The sequence below is a fragment of the Jaculus jaculus genome, chromosome 7 (assembly GCF_020740685.1).
Source record: "Jaculus jaculus isolate mJacJac1 chromosome 7, mJacJac1.mat.Y.cur, whole genome shotgun sequence".
Lineage (NCBI taxonomy): Eukaryota > Metazoa > Chordata > Mammalia > Rodentia > Dipodidae > Jaculus > Jaculus jaculus.
The window spans coordinates 127,252,231-127,273,214 of NC_059108.1; the positions used below are offsets into that span (position 1 = coordinate 127,252,231).

Consider the following 20,984-nt stretch of genomic DNA (forward strand, 5'->3'; position numbering starts at 1 on the left):
AGCCAAATGCACAAGGTGGCACATGCATCTGGAGTTCATTTACAGTGGCAGGAGGCCCTGGCATGCCCATTTTCTCTCTGTCTCTGTCTCTGTCTCTGTCTCTGTCTCTGTCTCCCTCCCTCTCTCTCTCTCTCTCTCTCTCTCTCTCTAAAAAATAAATAAATAAAACTATTTTTAATGCAAGAGAGAGAGAGAGAGGGGGAATTGGCACACCAGGGCCTTCAGCCACTGCAGCTGAATTCCAAATGAGTGCGCCCCCTTGTGTGCATGTGCGGCCTTGTGTCCTTGCGTCACCTTGTGCACCTGACTTATGTGGGACCTGGAGAATCAAATATGAGTCTTAGGCTTCACAGGCAAGTGCCTTAACCACTAAGCAATCTCTCCAGCCCAAAAGTATTTTTAAAAATAGAAATAGGCATTTTTCCATCAATAGAACTACACAGACTATGGCTTATATGTATAATGGGGTATGATTAGACCCTAAAAAGGAAATTTCTGACACAAGCTGTAATACAGATAGACTTTGAGAACATTATGTTAAGTGTAGAAGTAAGATAACAAGAACAAATACTGCAAGATCTTTTTTTTTTTTTTTTTTTTTTTTTTTTGGTTTTTTGAGGTAGGGTCTCACTCTAGCTCAGGCTGACCTGGAATTCACTATGTAGTCTCAGGGTTGCTTTGAACTCATGGTGATCCTCCTACCTCTGCCTCCCAAATGCTGGGATTAAAGGTGTGCGCCACCACGTCTGGCTGAGATCTTACTTTATATGAGGTCAGATTCACCGACATGGAAAGTAGAATGGGTGTGAGGAGCTGGGGAAGGAAGTGAGGTTTAGTATTTGGTGTGGGGTTTCAGCTATGGAAGATGAAAAAGTTCTGGAGATTGATGGTGCAGATGGTCACATGACAATGTGAATGCACTTGATTCACTTTAAAATGGTCAATCAGTAAACCTTAGGCTATATATGTTGCTGCTATTTAAAAACTAAAACCTATTTTGGAGGCTGGGGAGACGGCTCAGCAATTAAAGGCACTTGCTTTCAAGGTAACAGCACAGGTTTGATTCCCCAGGACCCACATAAAGCCAGATGCACAAAGTGGTGCATGCTCCTGGAGTTTGTTTGCAGCAGCAAGAGGCCCTGGAGCATCCCTCCTTTCTCTCCCTCTCCCTCTCTCTTTTTCAAATTAAAATGAAAACTACTCAGTAGTTTAGAGGTTTCTTGGCTGCTGAACATCTCAGAAAGTTGAGTACATTATTCTGCCTCTGTTACCAAGACAGACTGAGTCTGGTCTTCCCCAGAACTATCTGATCACGAGAGCGACTTTGAGGAGGGGACGGAGACAGGAAGACGGCCATGTTATGGACCACAGCATCCCAGAGAAGTTTGGAAAATGCTGGATCAAGCTCCAAGGAACCCGTTTACGTCGCCAAGCTTTGGCTACATGTGGGTCACCGGGCTCAGTAGCCAGCTGGCACAAGCTCAAGTAATTCTACCAGGATTCCCGTCAGGTAAACCCTGTGACCCATTTCGCCCATGGAGAAACGGAAGCTCAAGGAGGCCAAGTAACTTGCCCAAGGCCACACAGCTCACTGGCAGAGCTGGGACAGGCCGAGTCTCTACCGTCTCTATTCAAAGAGAGGATGCTCTCCGGGCAGGCAGGCTTGCAACTACGGGGAGCTGTTCAGAAGCACAGACCTTCTATGCCTGCATGTTGACAGGAGCCCAGGTGACCACAAGCACATTAGCAGATACAACACACTCTGCCTTCCTCCACCTTCCCCCTCCACAGTGCCGTGGCTGGCCCCCTTCTGACTTATCCCAGAGATCCCCTAGGATTCACAGTGAGCCAGAAGCCGGGAAGACTGTGGCAACATCCTCCCATTGTGTGAGCCCTGCAAATTAGGCACCCCTTCCCTCCCCCACTTCCCTTTCTTCTTCCAAATGCATATGGGTCACCAAAGCCCACAAGTCATTTAGCTTCTTGTCACACCATACCATATTGGGGCGATCTGCCAGCTAAGGAAAACACAGCAAGGTTTAAATGATCAAAGGGATTTCAAAGCACTTCCTCTCAGAGTCCGCCCGCTCTGAGGCCCACAGAAGAATTAGCCAGAAATTAAAGAGTGAAGAGACGCGGCGATGCAGTGAGGCCATCCTGCGGGCAGCGCAGCATCCTCTCTCATCAACCCTCCAGCCTGCTGCCCTGTCTAATTGAATCATCCCAGGTGATGGGGTTTCCCTGCAGTTTCCTGGGGAGGCTGGCTGCAAAGCCAGGGTTTCGTTCCAGCAGCTGAAGCTGACCCTTGCTTCCACTTCTCCCAGCGATTCCCCGGGCGCATCTCCCGGCAGCTGAGCGAATCACTGCAAGACAGCGCCAAGTGCCCCTTCACGCAGCCTCCTTCATGGGAGCTCGGCAAAGAAGCCTGAACCGCTGAGCTTCTCTAATTTGCCATATAAATCTTCCCGTCTACTCCACTTATCATCTTTATTGATGCACCTGTGGGTCTCTGGAGCGATTCTACCTCTTTCTAGCACGGGGCTCTCCTGGTTTGAAGATCTTTTGGGGTAAGATCTCCATGTTCGACTCTCATCCACATCTTGAGAACCATCATGTCTCATATCCTAAGCGCCCAGTCTAATGGGCTGTTCCTGTCCCCATGGTTAGGTCCAGCTGGTCACCTTCATGCGAAAGCTGATTCAGCAACAGTAATGCATTTCAGTAATGGTCAGGAGACCCTCACCACAGGAGTCCATCTCCAAACAGGGTAAGACACAGGCCAGCAGGCCCTAGAAAGAGACTGGGCTACCGCCACTTTGTGTGGGGACCAAGTGGTGTGACACATGCCCTTTGAAAAGCGGCACTGAGACACCTTCTCACAGACTCATCAGGGCAGTGGAGGAAGGCGGCAAAGGACACGAAGATGACACACTGGCATGGGAGGCCATACCAGTGGTCCGCAGCAAGGACCACATGGTCTTCCCGGTCACGTGATATGTATCAATGCTTCCTTTCATAAATATGCCTCCTCGCTGTTTTCTTCAAAGGTTCAAAGGTTCAAGGTTGTTTCTAGGAAATCCCTCTACACTATGGCCCAGGAAATCTCATACTGGGATTAAGCCCTGCTGGTACCAAAACGCAGTAAGCTGAATGCAGGCACATAGGAGGTGACAATGCGGAGGGAACGCAAGGATTGGAGCCACCCACAGTCCCTTGCCATTGAGATACGTAAGTAGGAGTCACATCTTCGCCACTGTGCACTTCCCACCCACTCGCCAGGTGCTCTTCCCTGCTCCCCAAACCTCCCAGGAGACAAGCAGAGGCCCAGATTTTGGTGCACCAGCTCCCAAGGGTCACTATGCCCAGTGTGATGGCTAATCTTCACTGCCAACTTGACCGGGTTTAGAACCACCTAGGAGACACATCTCTGTGCAGTCTGTGAGGGAGATGGCAGGGAGGCTTAGCTGAGGGGGAAGACCCCCTCTGAACGTGGGTGAGACTATCCCACGGGCTGGGGTCCTGGACTGCATAAAACGAAGGGAGCAAGGCAGGAGAGACGGTTCAGTGGTTAAGGGCTCTTCCGGTGCCAGCATGAGGAGGCCTGAAACCATGCACGCTGGAACCTCCAGAACCCACATTAAACATCTGGGTGTGGCCTTCCCACTCCAGTAACTCCAGTCCTGCAGGGGAGCTGAAAGCCAGGAAGTGCCAAAGCTTGGGGGATGGGCAGGAAATGGAAAGCTCTGGGGTTGGTAAGAGACTCCAGCTGAAACTTGAACAGGAGGGTGGAGGACCCAGCAGGACATGCAGCTCTTTGCTCCTGCCGCCACAGGCAAGTATGCCCCGCCACAGGTGAGTGCACGGGACACCGCAGAGCACATGCCCGTGTGTACACCACACACACACACACACACACACACACACACACACACACGAAGCAAAAAGTAAAAATAAATAAGAGAAAGCAGTGGAGCACCAGCATTCCTCTCTCCCTCCCCCCTCTCTTCCTCTCTTCCTGTTTTCTGACTGCAGACCAATGAGACCAGCCGCTGCCTGTCCCCCCAAACTGTAAGCCAAATACACTCTTCCTTAAGTTGCTAAATTTTAGGCAAAGGAAGCCTCCTAAGAAAAATGCTAAGCACCCTGTTGTGTCTGTTTGAGTGGCCCTCCCCGTCACCCACACAGCCGTCTTCTGAAGACGCACAGCTGAATCTCCGAAACTGTCTGCGATTCCCACTGCTGCAGGTAGAACCCAAAAGGCCTTTGGGTGTTTTGGACTCTTAGTTCCAAAGCACATTTCAGGATGACTCACTAGCCAAATCCACCCACGCACCTCCTGTCCTGAGCTTCCCCAGCACTTCCTGCCCCCTCCGTGGGGGACACCCATCCCACCCTCCCCCCCCAAAAAAAAGCACCGGCTCACTGAGACGCTACTCGCAGTCCAACCCTGATCTAGGGGAACCGGGCAAGTTCTTCAGGGTCCCTGTATCTTCCTTGTACCTTTCATAGACAGGAGGTGAGATGCCACCCCACATCCCTAAAGGAACAGGGACCAGGACCATCACGGTGAGGCATACCAAGCACTTAGGACAGAAGCTACCTTGCTGTCACTCAAAAGCCACCCTTCCTGGGCTGGAGAGATGGCTTAGCAGTTAAGGCACTTGCAAAGCTAAAGGGCCTCGATTCGATTCCCCAGTACCCATGTAAGCCAGATGCACAAGGTGGTGTGTGCATCTGGAGTTTGTTTGCAGTGGCTGGAAGCGCTGGCATGCCCATTCTTTCCCTCTCTCTCTCTGTCTCTCATGCGTTCTCTGCCTCTTTCCCTCTCTCAAATAAAAAGTCACCCTTCCCATCTTCAATGCCATCTTTTATGTGATGCCCTCTATGACCGTGACACTAGCCCTTCACACTCTGTATTTACCACCAAGAGAATAACACTTCACACTTACAGGTTAGTTTTCTAGATCTCTGTCCTCACAACTAGCACAGAAGGTCCCAGAGGAAAGGGTACATACCTAGGTCAGGTGTACCCCCCCCCATAGACCCAAGAGTCAGGGTGTCTCAGTCAACATGTGTCTAGAAGCCGCACAACAAACTCACAGAGGGCTCTGTACTACAGAGAAACCCCCCACTTATATGCATTTATGTTAATAAGCACATACCTTAGGAAAAGAGTCAAAACAGCTGGTTTGGGATGTGCCCAACTTTCATTGAATTTGGCATGTAAAACGGAATCAGAAGTCAGACATGGGCTGGAGAGATGGCTTAGATGGTTAAGGCACTTGCCTGGAAAGCTAAAGGACCCAGGTTTGATTTCCTAGAACCCACATAAGCCAGATGCACATGGCAGTGCATGCATCTAGAATACATTTTCAGTGGCTGGAGGCTCTGATGTGTTCATCTCTCTCTCTTTCTCCCTCTCTCTCCCACCCTATCCTCTCCCATAAATAAATAAATAAATAGATAAATAAGTAAGGACAGTTTAAAAAAAAAAAAAGTCAGGCTTTGTAGTATGAAATGAAATTAACCCAGCTGGAGTGATGGCTCAGTGGTTAAAGGCACTTGCTTGCAAAGTCTAGTGGTCTGGGTTCAATTTCCCAGTCCTTATAAAGCCAGCTGCACAAAGTGGTACATGTGTCTGGAATTTATTTGCAGTGGCAAGAGGCCCTGGAATGCCCATTCTCATGTCTTTCTCTTCCCCTCTCTCTCTTTGTCAAATAAATAAATACAGTTTAAAAAAAAAACATAAAACAAAACAAAAAAGAAGTTAACCAGTGATGGAGTCATTGGAGCTAGTGTGTAGAAGAGTGTTCTCGGCCTTCCTATTCTCCTGGGGTCGTCACCTCACATGAGATAAGTACAATGTCACAAAGAAGGTACGTTCTTGAAAGGGATGTCAACCTCAAAAAACTGTACACACAGCAGTAACCACACTGACAGAGCACTGAACCTGCCAGGGCCTGGGGATGCCTGGTACCAGAGTTCTGTCCATTCTGCAGACAGAAAGCCAAGGCCCAGGAGGCCAATGACTTATACAAAAGTTAGATGTCGCCAGAACCGGAACACAAAGCCCGGTCTCTGAATTCCAAATTTCATCCCTTGGGGCTCATGTCATCCACAGAAAGTGCCAGATTTAGAACAGACCCCTCCCCCACCCCGAGGCCCTCCGCATCCAGAGGGTGGTCAGCCCGGGCTGCACAAAGCCATGGCTCTGCTCCTCACAGAAGCGGTGGCAGGCAAGCACGGGTTTATTCTTCTCTTCCGCTTAAAATAAAGCAGTGTCGGGCTGGAGAGATGGCTTAGTGGTTAAGGCATTTGTCTGCAAAGCCAAAGGATCCCAGTTCAACTCTCCAGGACCCACGTTAGCCAGATGCACAAGGGGGCACACACGTCTGGAGTTCCTTTGCAGTGGCTGGAGGCCCCGGTGTGCCCATTCTCTCTCGTTCTCTCTGCCTCTTTCTCTCTCTCTAATAAATAAATATATATATTAAAACAAATTTCTTAATTTATAAAATACAGCAGTGTTGTATCTATGAAGTCCATTCTTCATCGGAGACCAGCTCTGACAGCCTATCCCATACAGGATCAGCTCTTGGGAAGTTACCTCTAGGTGGTCACTGCAACCGCAGACCCTTGAACAGCACTTGCTCTGGACAATTCGCTCCTGTCAACGTGTTTCAGAGATGAACACATGCTGCGCTCACAACGCTGCGAGGAAGGGCCTGCATGCCTGACACAGGCCATGCACATAGTGGGTGCACACACACTCTTACTGAGCACCACGCGTGGTTCCAGATCCTAGGATACATCTGTGATCAAAACCAACCATGCCCTCAGGCTAGAAGTCTATGGTCACAGAATGAGGCAGGGGCAGGAATGGCTATCAGAAGGTTTGTCTCTGGGTCATTTTCCTTCTTTTTTTTTTTTCTTTTTTGTATATATGTGTGCATGTGTGTGGAGGTGTGTCATTCCTTCAGGTGCCATCCTGAAGGGTCTTTCATCGGTCTGGAGCTCACCAAGTAGGTTAGACTGGCTGCCCAGTGAGCCTCAGGGAGACTCCTGTCTCCACCTCCCCAGTTCTAGGAATATTAGGGGCACCATCATGCTATTATTTTTTTTAATTTATTTTTAGTCAGAGAGAGAGAGAGAGAGAGAGGAGAGAGAGCAAGAGAGAAAAAGACAGAATGGGCACGCCAGGGCCTCCAGCCACTGCAAACGAACTCTAGACATGTGCATGCCCTTGTGCCTCTGGCTAACATGGGTCCTGGGGAATTGAACCCAGGTATGGCCTCTACTCTCGGAGAGCTCAAAGGCTAGAGGAGAAGACTGGCAAATGTCTACATCATTTAGTTGCAGCCTGCTATCCCTGGACCCAGTACAGTGTGTGAACTGGGATATCTGTCCTAACTGTGGCTTAACATAGTCATCAAGTGCCAGTTTGAAATTGTACCATGGTAGGCACCTGCCTTGCCCAGCCGTCAGCCTCTGCCCCTTTTTGCTTTAAAATAATAATAGTAATAATAATAATCAACATAAGCTGAGTCAGCTCTTGTCCTAGCTGAGCACTGACTCTGCTAAATCCCCAAAGCCTAATTACTAACTATTGTGCCAACACTCCTAGCTATTGCTTGTTTTCTCTTTCCCCTTGGACAGCAAAACCTGGCGGTTGCTAGCAAGCATTCCTCCAGGTACAGCGATGCACGCAGCTGCGGCTTCTCGGAAAGTACTTTCAAAGGCAGCGGTGCCTTTGTTTAGATGCTCTCCCATGCTACTCGACCGGCTAAGGCCAGCCTCTCCCATTGCAGTCCGTGCTCCCTGACCACAGGATAAGGACCCGGGTCCCTTCCAGCTCACAGCCTAGTACAGAGCAGGGCAGGTACATACTTAAGAAATACATGTTGCTCTTTCTTTCTTGGTCAGTTGCTATAAGTGAAAGGTTGGAACCAAGTTCTGCACACAAGTACCAAAGGGAGGTGTAGGACTGAAACCCAACCGGGGCCTGGGAAGATGGAGCAGTTGGTTAAGAGCTCTGGGTTCAGTGAGAGAGAGACCCCATCTCAGTAAATAATGTGAACAGCCACAGAGGAAGATCCCTGATGTTTACCTCTGTCCTGTACAACATACGTATGAGCATGCGTACCTGCACACACACACACACACACACACACACACATACACACGCACACACCCAAATAAAATGAAAGGAACCCGACAGGTTATGTTCCCATCTGTGTGCTTTTTCCCCCCTCAGGCACCCAGTGGCCTTCCGTTCCATTCCCAAGAGTGGCATCCACGACCTTCTCGGGAGAAATAGTAAGTTATTCCGGCATGACTCTCTCTCCTCCTCCTTCATAGCGAAATGCCATGTTTCAACGCCCTCCTCAACAATGGACTGCATTAAATACAAGAAGCCCATCTCTCGAACATCCACTCCCGTACTGAGTCGCCAGCTAGATTGCTCCCACCCAAGGTAGCGCATGGCAGTACTTAATGATTTCCATTTTTAACCCAGGGAGGAACACTCCTCAGAGTTCAAGAGGAAGCTGAGTGGGCGCGCTCTGGGTCGCGGGAGGCCCGTGTGTCGTCAGGAGCAGAGAATCGGCAAGTCGGGGGGTAGCAGATGGCACAGCAAGGAGGGGAGAAGGCTAGCAGATGGCCCTCATGGTTTGGATAAGGAAAAATACAATTGCTTTTTGATTGCAAACAAATCAGTATTAGAAACATACCAAGAAGCAAGTCCATATCACTGTTTGCTGCCCCAAGGGACAGAGGGGTGGCCTTGTTCCCCTGAGCGGCCTGAGGTATGGATGCTCTGCTGTCTGGTCTTTGTCACCTGTCCCATTTACCAAGGATCAAAGGTCAGGATGTTGGCACCTAGTTCCAGCCACCCCAAATTGATAAGCTACTTACATGAGGGATTTCTTAGGATGTGGAAACTATTGTGTGTTTTGGTTATTGTTTTGTTTTGTTTTTGCAGTGCTAAGGCTTAAACCCTGGGCCTTGTTCTACTGCTGAGGCACGTCCCCTGCCCAGTGAGTATTCTGTATGTGATGGTAATGAAGGATAAGTATCTATCAAAACCCACGATGGGGTTGGAGAGGTGGCTTAGTGGTTAAGCGCCTGCCTGTGAAACCTAAGGACCCTGGTTTGAGGTTCCATTCCCCAGGACCCATGTAAGCCAGATGCACAAGGTGGCACATGCATCTGGAGTTTGTTTCCAGTGGCTGGAGGCCCTGGTGTGCCCATTCTCTCTCTCTCTCTCTCTCTCTCTCTGCCTCTTTCTCTCTCTGTCTTCTCAAATACATAAAGAAAAATGTTAAAAATAACCCACGATGTACAACACATACTGAATGCTAAAGTCACCTGTGGCCTTTGAGTAGTAACAATGTGCGGATGTTGGCTTATCAGTTGTGTGAACGCATAACCCCTCAAGGCCGAGGTCAGTCAGAGAGGAACTGCTGTGGGCATGGAGTTGACAGAGGAGCACTATCTTCTCAATTTTTCTATAAATCTAAAAACCGCTTTAGAAAATAACTATTAAGGATGCAGCCACTCTGCCTGGCTAAGCCTTTTGTTGGTTGGGTGACCTTGGGCTATTTATCTCTCTGGTCTCATCTTCCTCATCTGCAGGACAAACACAACAGCACCTACCCACAGGGCTCTTAGGAGACATGATACACGGACAGCACCCAGAAAAGTGCCTAGCACACAGCCCCTCAGGGTGGCCATGGTGACAGGAATGGCAGTAGCCACCCTGGCTGGGTACAGCTGAAGAACTTCCGTCCACCATGTAGCTTAAATCTCACAGCAGCCTGGGAAGGCATGTAGGTAGTACTGTTAGCCTCATTTTACAAAGGAGAAAACCTGAAGCTTAGCAATTATGTAACTTGCTCAAGGTCACACTGCCAATAAGGGGTGCGCTGGGACTCAAACCCTGATGTCTGCTTTCATTACGGCGATGTATTACCTCCAAGATGGGCAGACAGAAGCCTTTTCTGGCCTCTGGAAATCTTTGTGCCAATTCAGTACAACCTTTTTTTTCTCTAACAGAAGGAAAGAGATGGGGAGAAAGGCCACAATGCCAACAGACAGCATTTTGGCATAGTTGATATTAGAACCCAGAGCCCTGGTTCCGTAAAACAGAAAAGAGGGCTGGAGAGATGTCTAAGTGGGTAAGGTACTTGCCTGCAAAACCTGATGACCCTGGTTCAATTCCCCAGTGCCCACGTAAAGCCAGATGCAGAATGCAGCACATGTATCTGGAGTTCATTTGCAGTGGCTGGAGGCCCTGGCATGCCCAATTCTCTCTCTCTCTCTCTCTCCCTCTCTCTCTCTCTCTCTCTCTCTCTCTCTCTCATTCTCTGCAAATAAATAAAAAGATTTTTTTAAGTAGAGAAGAGTGGGCACATTGGTGGCAGGGTTTTGTCTTTCTCAGCCTCCACTTGTCATTAAGTTGCTAGCCCACAGTAGTAGGTGACACTTTCCCTGGGAAGCCACCTAGTTCTCTGGAGTCAGCCCCGCACAGCAAAGTCCCTCCCCGTCCAGGACAGACGCTCCTGCCAGCTCCCTGCTCCCAGCACCACACTCTGTCTTGCTTCCTTCTCCAGATCTGTCTTTACATAACAACTTTAAACTTGGGACTTGCCATTGTCTCTCGAGCCCACTGGAACAGCACCTAACAGACGTTTTTGTTCAGAATCCACACACTTTGTCTTGTCGCCTGTACCCAGCACCTCGCCTCCCACTTGCCCTGATGTGCTTTTGGCAATGCAAGGTCCTCCTCCTCCTCCTGCTGCTGAGGCTGGTTTCTTCGGCTTTTCTGCACCTCTGCCTCTCGTCAACTCCCATCCTGGGGTCCCTCCCATGCCCGCCCATTCTGTCACCTTCTCTGCTCCACAACTGCCTTGACCCCAACCTGGGACAGAACTAACAGCAAGGGTGGGACTGGAGCAAAGCATTCTGTGTGTTACACACGCGTGTGTTGCAGATACGTGTACCCCACGTGCACATGTGTGGAGGCCAGAGGAGAATGTTGGGTGTCACCCTTCTGCCTTATTTCCCTGAGCCAGCCACAGAGTCTCTCGCCGAAACTAGAGCTCGCCTTTTTTCATTTGGTCAGAACGGCTGACCAGTGAGCCCAAGCGATCCTCCTTCCTCCACTCTCAGCGCTACGATTCCACGCATGTGGGTTCACGCCGGGCTTTTTAAATGACTTCTGGGAATTGACCTCAGGTCCCCATGCTTGCCCCGAACATTCTTACCTGCAGAGCCACCTGCCCAGCCCCACAAGACGCATCTTTCCTATGAAGAAGCAAGTGTCACAAGATACCGCATCCTCCAGAACTGCAAATCCCCCAAAGATAAGAACGATCAAAAAAGGATAAATTTTTGGCGCGATACTTATGTGCTAACTCTCGCTCGCAAAATTCAACTGACGCATCGTTTCTCAGCACTTATTACTTCCAGGTGCTGTATCATTGCAGAAAAGAAAATAATGATGAAAACAGAGCTAGGAGCTAAGTACGTTTTGTGTGCCAAATGCTGTTTTTAAGGGCTGATGGGCGGGAATCCACATAATTCCAGCAAGCCTGTGAAGTGGATGTAACTGTCACCCCTGAAACCATGTCATGGATGAGGAAACTGAAACACAATCCATGTCATAAAAGCAAACAAGGTGATCGCCACGTACACTCTGGTGGAGAAACAAATGATGTAACAGCGGAAGAACGAACGCTGAAACAGATGCGTAACAGACAGGGGCCTAGAAGTCTACTTCTTCGGGTTGGGTGGCAGTGACAAGCGGAAACCCACCGTGGGGGACCTGGACAGAAATGCCATGATTCCCAAAATCCTCAAAAGTTGCTCTTGCAATGTGCATGCCTCTGGTTCTGATTCCCAGCTCAGGGCCAAGCCTGAGCATTTGCAATCTCCAGAGTCCATGATATCTCTTCCCCTGCCGGCCAGGGTCTGGAAGCATTAGGCTCTGCCTTTAAATAGGTGCCAGGAGTCACCACTAACAGATGCCTAGAAACCCATCAGTTCCTTATGTGGACTGAATGTCTGTGGCTCTCCACCCCAAAATCTTATATTGAAGCCACCCCTTGACCTAATCATACTTGGAAGTGGTATTTTTGGGGGTGAGGGGGATGGGGGTTAAATGAGAACATGAGGGGAGTTGTATAATGGGATTAGATCCCTAATAATGATAATAAGAAGAGAGCCCTGAGAGCCTAGACATTGTTTGCTCTTCACCATGTGGGCACGTGACAAGAAGACAGCCATCCACAAGCCAGGAAGAAGGCTCTCACCAGACACCAGACCCCTGACTTTGGACTTCCAGGCCTCCAGAACTGTGAGAAATAAGCCCCTGTTTAAGCCACACAGAGCTAAGACAGGTCCAAAGTGGCGTAACATCCCTGCCACTCACTCCTAGTTCATATGTTTTGCACATAGCAACCCAACCCTCTTCTGTATCACTTGCTCTGCATATACTATTAAAAGAAATATCTGGGCTGGAGAAATGGCTTAGCAGTCAAGGCACTGGCCTACAAAACCTACAGACTGGGTTCGATTCCCCAGGACCCACGGAAATCCAGATGCCCAAAGTGGCGCATGCATCGGGAGTCGGTTTGCAGTGGCCGGAGGCCCTGGCACACCCATTCGCTCTGTGTGTTTCTCTTCTATCTCTCTCTCCACTTGTGAATAAATAAATAAATAAAAACATTAAAAAAAAATAAAAAGGAATATCTGAGGTCTATAGGCCTACATCATGTTTTCAAATCTTTGGGGGGAAATGATTGATTTTTTTCCATAGACATCACTGGTCAAAAATGAAACAATTATTTAGGTTTCCTACAGGAAAAATAGATAGAGGAGCGATTGATTGGTAAACTTACTATGGAAAAATTATACTATGCGTTGTGGTTACCTTCTCATTTGCTGGCACAAAACGCCCAACCAAAATTAGCTGGCAGGAAGAAAGCTTTTTATTATAGTCCCAAGGAGAAGCTCCCTGATGGCAGATGACAAATGGTGAGCAGAAGCTAGGGATCACCTCTGCCACAACAGGTGGCAGACAGCAGCAAGAAAGTGAGCCAAACTCTGGCAAGGGGGAGCTGGCTATAACACCCCTAAGCCTATCCCCAACAACACACCTCCTCCAGCAAAGCCCTGCCTTCCCAAACGGCACCAGCTGGGGAGCAGACGTTCAGAACACATGGGTTTGGGGTGGGGGGAGGAAACGGCAAATCAAACCACCCAACCATGTTTAACCAATCCTTAGGTTTTGTTACACATTCAAAAGATGTTTTTCACCTCTGGGGATCAAATACAGAGCCTTATGCATGCTAGGAAGATACTCCCATCACTGAGCCACATCCCTGGGCCCAACGTTTACATCGTTTGCATATTGATTGAACAATTACCAAGTGCCTGCAGGGAGCAGGCCTCACAGCCCCTGCCTGGAGCACCAACTTTGGTTTCCTCACGGAGCCATTAGAACACACTTAAAAAGCATGAATTTGGGCTGGAGAGATGGCTTAGCGGTTAAGCGCTTGCCTGTGAAGCCTAAGGACCCCGGTTCGAGGCTCGGTTCCCCAGGTCCCACATTAGCTAGATGCACAAGGGGGCGCACGCGTCTGGAGTTCGTTTGCAGAGGCTGGAAGCCCTGGCGCGCCCATTCTCTCTCTCCCTCTATCTGTCTTTCTCTCTGTGTCTGTCGCTCTCAAATAAATAGATAAAAAATTTTTTAAAAAAAGTTTAAAAAAAAAAAGCATGAATTCCTGGACCTATCCCAAAACAATGAGGTCTGAAGATGGGCCTGGGCACTGAAGTTGCATCTGTGGGTCTCTCGAAGCAGTGTACATGTGTGGCCAAGACTCGTTCTTCCAGGTATAGCACTGGTGGTGAGGCAGCGCTCAGCGCAGGGAGAGAAGAGTTGTTTCAGAAGGCGCTACCACTGATAAATGCCGTCAGTGACTGGGGGACTGGGGCACTTAAGCAAAACGCAAATGGAAGCCGGGCGTGGTGGCGCACGCCTTTAATCCCAGCAGTCACGAGGCAGAGGTAGGAGGATTGCCGTGAGTTCGAGGCCACCCTGAGACTGCAGAGTGAATTCCAGGTCAGCCTGGGCCAGAGTGAGACCCAACCTCCAAAAAAATCCCACAAATGATGGGATCAAAACATCACCACCAGACCCAGGGAAAGGACTCAGGCAGACTAAAGACCCCATTTTCCCATGGAGTCTTCCAGAGAGAGCAGAGTGGGGTTATGTTCATGTTTGGAAGAAACAAAGTGATTCCTTGCAGCCTCCAGTAAGGCCCAGGGGCTGAGGCTACCTCTGCCCTGGAGGGTCTAGGGAAGGCATGTATTTAGTTTGCTGGACGCTGCTTGGGGGCAGGTACTTGGACACAGTTGGACTGTTAAAGCTCCACTGTCCACTTCCCTGGAAGAACTTACCCAGAGGAGCATCGGCCAATGGAGAAAAAGGCAAAGAAGAATCTTCCAGAAAACGAAAGAGCCCTGTGATTCCTTAGGGGGAAACCCCACCACTGGGGAGAAGGAGGTGGTCACAGGAGCTACTGTCAGGCACACGCCTGATACATTACCATGGATCTCCAGCCACCTTTATCACAGAAACAGCCAGGGAAGGGAGCCTTGGAGACCACCTGATCCTAGAGGTCGTTCTAGAACTGGGAGAGGGGGTTTCACTCCCATAGCCGCCTATGATTCAGGTCTCAGCCAGCCCAGAACTCATCACTCTTCTGACCCAAGCAATTGGCTTAGGGTGGTACTAAGCCTTGGATCCCTCTCCAGTTACTAAGCCAATCATTTCTTTTGTTTGCTAACCCCGGTTCAGGGAGGATTCTATTGTTGAGACCATGGCTGGCCTGTCTACAGCCAGGACTCATAAAGAACTCCAGCAGCCAGCAACCCCTCCTGTGTGCACCAGAAGTGCCCCCTGCCAAGCTGCTAACTGGGGGCCTCCGTGGCCCTTCACCACCAGGTGGCTTTCCCCAGGTCAAGTCCACACCTGCTCTATTTGATTGTAAGCTAACAGATGACAGGGACCACCTCTCGTACCTGCTTCACTCCACAGACACACCATAATGACAACGTGGAATAAAAGGAAAGGGGGCTCTCGTGGGGGGGGGGGGCTGGAGGAAATGAAGAGGCTGGAAGGGAACCCCCTCCTAGTCTTGGAGGAGCCCAGAGTCTGGTGCAGTGGAGAGAGAAAGGTGTGGCACTGGAAGCTAGGTAGCCCAAGGATGCCCTTGCTGACCCAGAGATCTTTGGCTGCCATTAAGCTGTGCTTTTGTGCCTGTCTTTGCAAAAGCACCGAAAAGATTATAGTACATCATAAGTGAAAATGTGCTTTCACCTCATCATTCCACCAGTAGTTACTGAAGCCTTCCTATGTGCGGGGCTGCATTCCAAAAACAGTTGACGCCAAGCCCAACACAAGCCTCAATTACTGCTAAAGAGATGGCTCCTTTCCTTATTCATGGACAAAAGGGCAAACCTTCATGCTAAATAGGTCATATGTTTTAAGTTCATAGGATACATTTCATTTTCTTTTTCTTTTCTTTCTGTCTGTGTGTGTGTGGTATTCATGCCTGTGTATGTAAATGTTTGTGTGTGTGTGTGCGTGTGTGTGTGTGTGTGTGTGTGTGGTATGCATGCCTGTGCATATAAATGTGTGTCTGCATTTATGTGTGTGTGTGGTATTCATGCCTGTGTATATAAATATTTGCGCATGTGTGTGATATTCATGCTTGTGTATATAAATGTTCATGTGTGTGTATGCGCGCAAGCCAGAGGTCGACACTGGGTGTCTTTTTCAAGTGGCTTTCCACCTTGTTATTTGAGATGGGGTTTCTGGCTAAGCCTAGAGCTCACTAATTCAGCCAGATCAGTTGGCCACTGAAACCCGGGGATTCCCTGTGTTTGCCTACCCAGTGCTGGGATTTTATGTGTGTGCCACTATGCCTGGCATTTTACGTGGGAGCTGATGATGTGAACTTAGGGACCCCTGCTTGCACAGCCAGCACCCTACCCGCTGAGCCATTTCCCCAGCTTCCCCAGCACATAGTTTTTAATTAGACAGTACACTGAAAATACAGAGCCTATGACGAGGCAGAGGAGAGCTCTGGCCCTAGAAAAGGGGCTCGGAATAAGCCGACATACCGATCCTAGAATGTCAGCTCTCTGGAGTGGCAGGAAGGGAACCCAGACTAGCTGTCCCTGACCTTACACACGCTCCCCATGGTGAGTTCATGCCCTTTGACAGGAATCAGGGCAGCCCACACACCTGCCCCCCTGAAAAGGGACAATATACAGGGAACCCTAATGACAGCATGGTGCCACCACCCATCAGGTCACCCCGATGGATGGGATGGCTCTGGAATGGATGTCCAGGCTTGACAGGACTCCCAGCAAATGCTCATCTCCCTCCATATTCCAAGCCCTTCTCAGAAGGCTTTGGAGAGAGGGGAAATTGGCAGTGTGGGGTGGCATGGTAGCTTGCAGAGCCGCCCTCAGCTTGCATGAGCCCTCACCACAGAAGGACAGCCAGAGAGCCGCACGGGCCCTGGACCCAGTCAGCTTCAGCGCTCGGGTGTTGTGTGACTGTGAACAACTTGTGTCTACGCCACACAGTTTTCCTAACCTGAAAAGCGAGGACATTTGCCTCACCAAGAGTGACCACAGGACCCATGAAGCCTGTGTCCAAACCTACTCCTTTGCCCTGGGGGTGCCGGCCCCTTTTCTACACATGGCCCCACACAAGGCATCACCAGGCTCTCCCAATGATGCAGATCAGACAAGTGACATTCTGCCCGTTCCACGGGTGAGGAAACAGATACCCCAAATTATGTGATTTTTTTTTCCAGCCCCTCAGTAGAAAAGCCATCTCCAGCAGAATTTCCTCAGGGCTTTTGCATATATCACCCTACTGGATTCTCCTCACCATGACCCCACGAGACGGAGCTGGAGCTAGCTCCAGGCCTGCCCTGTGTTAGGTCTGGACAAGCACCTGCCCACCAGCCTCTCTCCTCCAGAGAACATTCGTTACTGGCTTAAACACAGCCTGCCTGTGGCAGAACAGACCAGATGCCCGCCACCCTGAATCCCTACCCACCCCCACCCCACCTTATAGAAGAAAAGCAAAGCTTCTTCTCAGAGCAGGTACAGTCTACTTCCTGAGGTGAAACGAAACCCTGGGAAGTCCCATTCCAGAGGAAAGGTCCCCCAAGCTCCCCAGAGTCCTAGGGCCCCCCTTCCTGATGAATCCATCTTTTTTTGGTTTGTTTGTTTGTTTGTTTGTTTGTTTGTTTGTGTTTCAAGGTAGGGTATCGCTCTAGCCCAGACTGATCTAGAATTCACTATGTAGTCTCAGGGTGGCCTCGAACTCACAGCAATCTTCCTACCTCTGCCTCCCAAGTGCTGGGATTAAAGGCACGTGCCACCACGCCCGGCCTGATGATTCCATCTTACAGTGCCAACCACCACAGCAGTTGACCTTGCTGCCTCACGGATGTCATCAGACACACTGAGCCAAGGGGACGGTGACAAAGACACAAAGCATCAAGAGAGTGGGGGGGGGGGAATACTTCGCTTCCAGGAGCATAGTGAGAACAAAAGATAACATATTTAAACTCTTGCATGTGACCTCCTTAGTTGTTGGATGAAGCACTTGTGTTGCTTAGCAGCAAGACTGATGAATGTCTGTACTTTCTGCCTTTCGACACTCACAGCCACCTCTTCCCACTCAGCTTCCCAAGAGGGTCTTTCCCACATTAGCATCGTCTCCAGGCCCGGCCAAATGCCTGGGGCAAAGGAGGGGGGCTGCTCCTTACCAGGATCTGTGCAGTTCTTAGCCGGCTGAGTGCTGTTCATTGGTGCCATCAACTTTCTATTTCGCCACGTGTCTGGTAGAACTCGTTTACCAGCAGAAGCCGTTCTGTGTCCTGCATTGAAAAACAAGTCACATTAGGTCAACGTGATACTCTTCTACTGTCCCCTGTGTGTGCCCGCACGTGTGTGTGTGTGTGTGTGTGTGTGTGTGTGTGTGTGTGTGTGTGTGCTGTGTTCATGTCTGTAGGTGCAAGCATGTGCATGTGGGGGCCAAAGGTTGGTATCAAGTGTCTTCCTCAGTCTTGCCCCACTTACACACACAGTCTGTCTATGAGGCACAGTCTGTCTATGTGAACCCAGAGCTTGTCAATTTGACCAGTCTACCTAGCCAACTTGCTCTAGGGAATCCTCTGTCTCTGCCCACCCCAGGTTGCAGGTGAGCAGCCATGCCTGGCATTTATGTGGGTGCTGGGGATTCAAGCTCAGGTCCTTACGCTTGTGTGGCAAGAGTGTTATCCATTGAGCCACCTCTCCAACCCTGTGGTATTCTCAAAATGACTTTATATATGTACATGTAGCCACATCCACAACAGGACCCTCTGACAAGATAGAGCCTGTGGGGAGTGCTACAGTGATTAGAAGTATGTTATCACCGGCTGGCACACAGTAGGTCTGCTTCCTGAATCTATTGCATGGTTTCTAGTCCCCACGAGGCACTGTGTGATCTGAGCCTGGACAAGACTGAGCTGGTCTCAACCCCACACAGGTGCAGCAAAAGGCTTAGTGAGGGCATGAAGTTCTCCTTCAGAAAACCGGCCCAAGCGGCTCCTACCTTGGGGGAGCTACGAACGGATCATAAGCGAGCAAGAAGGAAGGCGGAACACCTGATGGTGCATGCCCAGGCCTTCTCACACTTGAATGTGCACACAACTCATTTGGAGGTCTTGTTGAAATGCAGGTTCTGATTCAGTAGATTCAGGGTGGGACTTGAGAGTCTGTACTATTAAGATCCCAGGTAATCCTGAGGCTGCTGGTCCTGGGACCACGCTGAGTGGCTATGGGAGAAGGTGTGGATGCCTTCACCAGTTAAAGGCAGTTAAACTGCAGAGCAAATACCTGATCTAGCACAATAAATCAATAAATAAATGAATAAATAAATAAGGTTCTCAACCTTAAGACCTCACTTTAAAGTATTCATTTAACCTCTCATGATGCACACATTTTCAGCTAGGTAATAATACCTCGTCTAGACCTCTGACACCTTTAGACATTTTGTTCTTTCTGACCTTTAATTGTAGGGAGGGAGACTCACACCCTTTTTTGCTCAAAGGCAAAGCACCAGGTATTCAAAATAAAGTTTTTTTGAGTTTCTTTTGAAATAAACCATTTCCTACCTGTCTATCTCCAAATCACGCACTGGATTTTGGGGGGAAAAAAAGTGATGTTTCTTTTGTCAGTCTAATGAAGTTTCACTTGATTTTTTTTTATTTACTTCTATAAATATCTCCAAATGGTCCCTTGACGCTAATGGCTTTTCTAGCCACTAGCAGCAGTGCTAATCCACTGCACCACCACCTCAGCTGCTAAATTGCCAGCATTTGTTTTTGTTTTACATTGAAAACAAATGCAAGGTTCCCCTCATCGGATTCTGGGGTATGGTGCAATTAATGTTCGCTAAAGGTTAAACATGAGCTCAGATCCTCCTAAAGTAGATTATTTTTATAAGTTGCTTTCTCTTCCCCACTCTGCCTGAAACTTGCATGGTCTAACAGAATCGCAGATCCCTGTCTTCTTGGATGGGAATGTGTAACGGGGCTCCCACACGCTAGCCCTCTCCTTCGGTGGGGATTAAAAGGAATTAGGAGAAGGGATGCTAAAACACGAGCCACCTCTCCCCTCCAAACTGGGGTTTGGAGAGGACTCAGGCCACCTGCTTCGGACCCGGGCAGGAGCGAGGGGAGATCCGGAGACCCAGCGGCAGCTTTCAGCCTGAGTCCGGATTTCCTGGGACGCCGATCCCAAGCCCCTGCCGTTCTACACAACAGAAAGCCGGACTGCTCACGCTCGCTCACATCCCAGAGCAACAGAACCCACTCTCTCGCCTCGGCGCCCGCCTCTGAGCTGCCGGTGGCCTGCGCACCCCAGGGACCGAGGCGGTGCAGGCTTCCGTCTTAGTAACGCACCTGCAGCCGCGTCGGGATCCCCCCGTCCCCCGCCCCCACCCCGGGGCCGGAGCGGCGCTGCGCGGCTGAATCCACCCTAGCGGTGCGCGCTAACCTGTCCGGCCCGAGAGGGGCTTGGAGAAGCCCTGAGGATCCATCTCACCAGAAAGGAATAGGTTCTGTTCCCCCGCAGCTTCCCGGCTCAAGCCTCCCCAACTCCCAGGGTGGACACAGGATCGGTGCCCACCCCCCGCCCCGCGGCCCCCGCACCTACCCAAGCTGCTGAAGAGGCCGGACGCACAGCACACCAGGGCCAGCACCGCGCACACGAAGCCAAGTTGCTGCGGCAGCATGTCTCGCCTCCCGCGAACTTTGCGCGGCCGGAGGGTCCCGCGGAGAGCCATCTCCGAGCGCCTGGCCGCCCGCCGTGCGCGAAGAGCCCAAGCTTCAAGGGTCCAAGCACGGTCTGTGGCCCGGCGGCGAGGGCAGCGGGCGAGGCGCAGCTCAGAGGCCAGGGGCTCCCCCGGGCCACCGCTTCATGGCCCGCGGTCGAGGTGGGCGGGGAAAGCCTGCAGGAGGTGGTGGTGGGCGGCGGTGGGGGTGGGGGGGGCGCACGGCGCGGCCCGGAGCTCACAGTCCCGCGCGGGGTGTGCCAACCGCGCGCACCATGACTCTGTGGCCCGGGTAGGCGAACGGTGGCGCTGGCGGCCCGGGCTCGGCGCGGTCTCGGCGCCGGAGCCGCTACCTGCCCGTGGCGCGCCCGCAGCAGCCGGCCCGGAGCGATCAGCGCGCCCCCGCAGCCCCCGGCGCCGCCGCCGCCGCCGCCGCGCCCCCTCGCAGCATCCTCTTCCAAGTTTAGCCGCCGCCGCCCGGGGCTGCCCGACCGCCGGCCCCGGAGGATCTCCTGCCGTTCGAAGAGCCGAGCCCCGGAGGCCAAGTGCGCGCAGGAAGGGGACTAGCAGGCTGCAC

The 20,984-nt window shown here is 50.7% G+C and overlaps 1 protein-coding gene across 2 annotated transcripts in view; it reads right to left on the bottom strand.

Moving 5' to 3' along the window:
- Slc24a4 (solute carrier family 24 member 4) overlaps positions 1-20,419 on the bottom strand; it is a 186,798-nt gene extending 166,379 nt beyond the window's left edge. For both annotated transcript variants that reach the window (XM_004649328.2, XM_004649327.2), the window contains exons 1-2: positions 20,290-20,419; positions 17,856-17,966 (exon numbers count right to left, since the gene is read on the bottom strand). In XM_004649328.2, the coding sequence (XP_004649385.1) occupies positions 17,856-17,966; positions 20,290-20,419 (241 nt within the window). The remainder of the gene's footprint in view (positions 1-17,855; positions 17,967-20,289) is intronic.
- Positions 20,420-20,984: the final 565 nt, after the last annotated feature.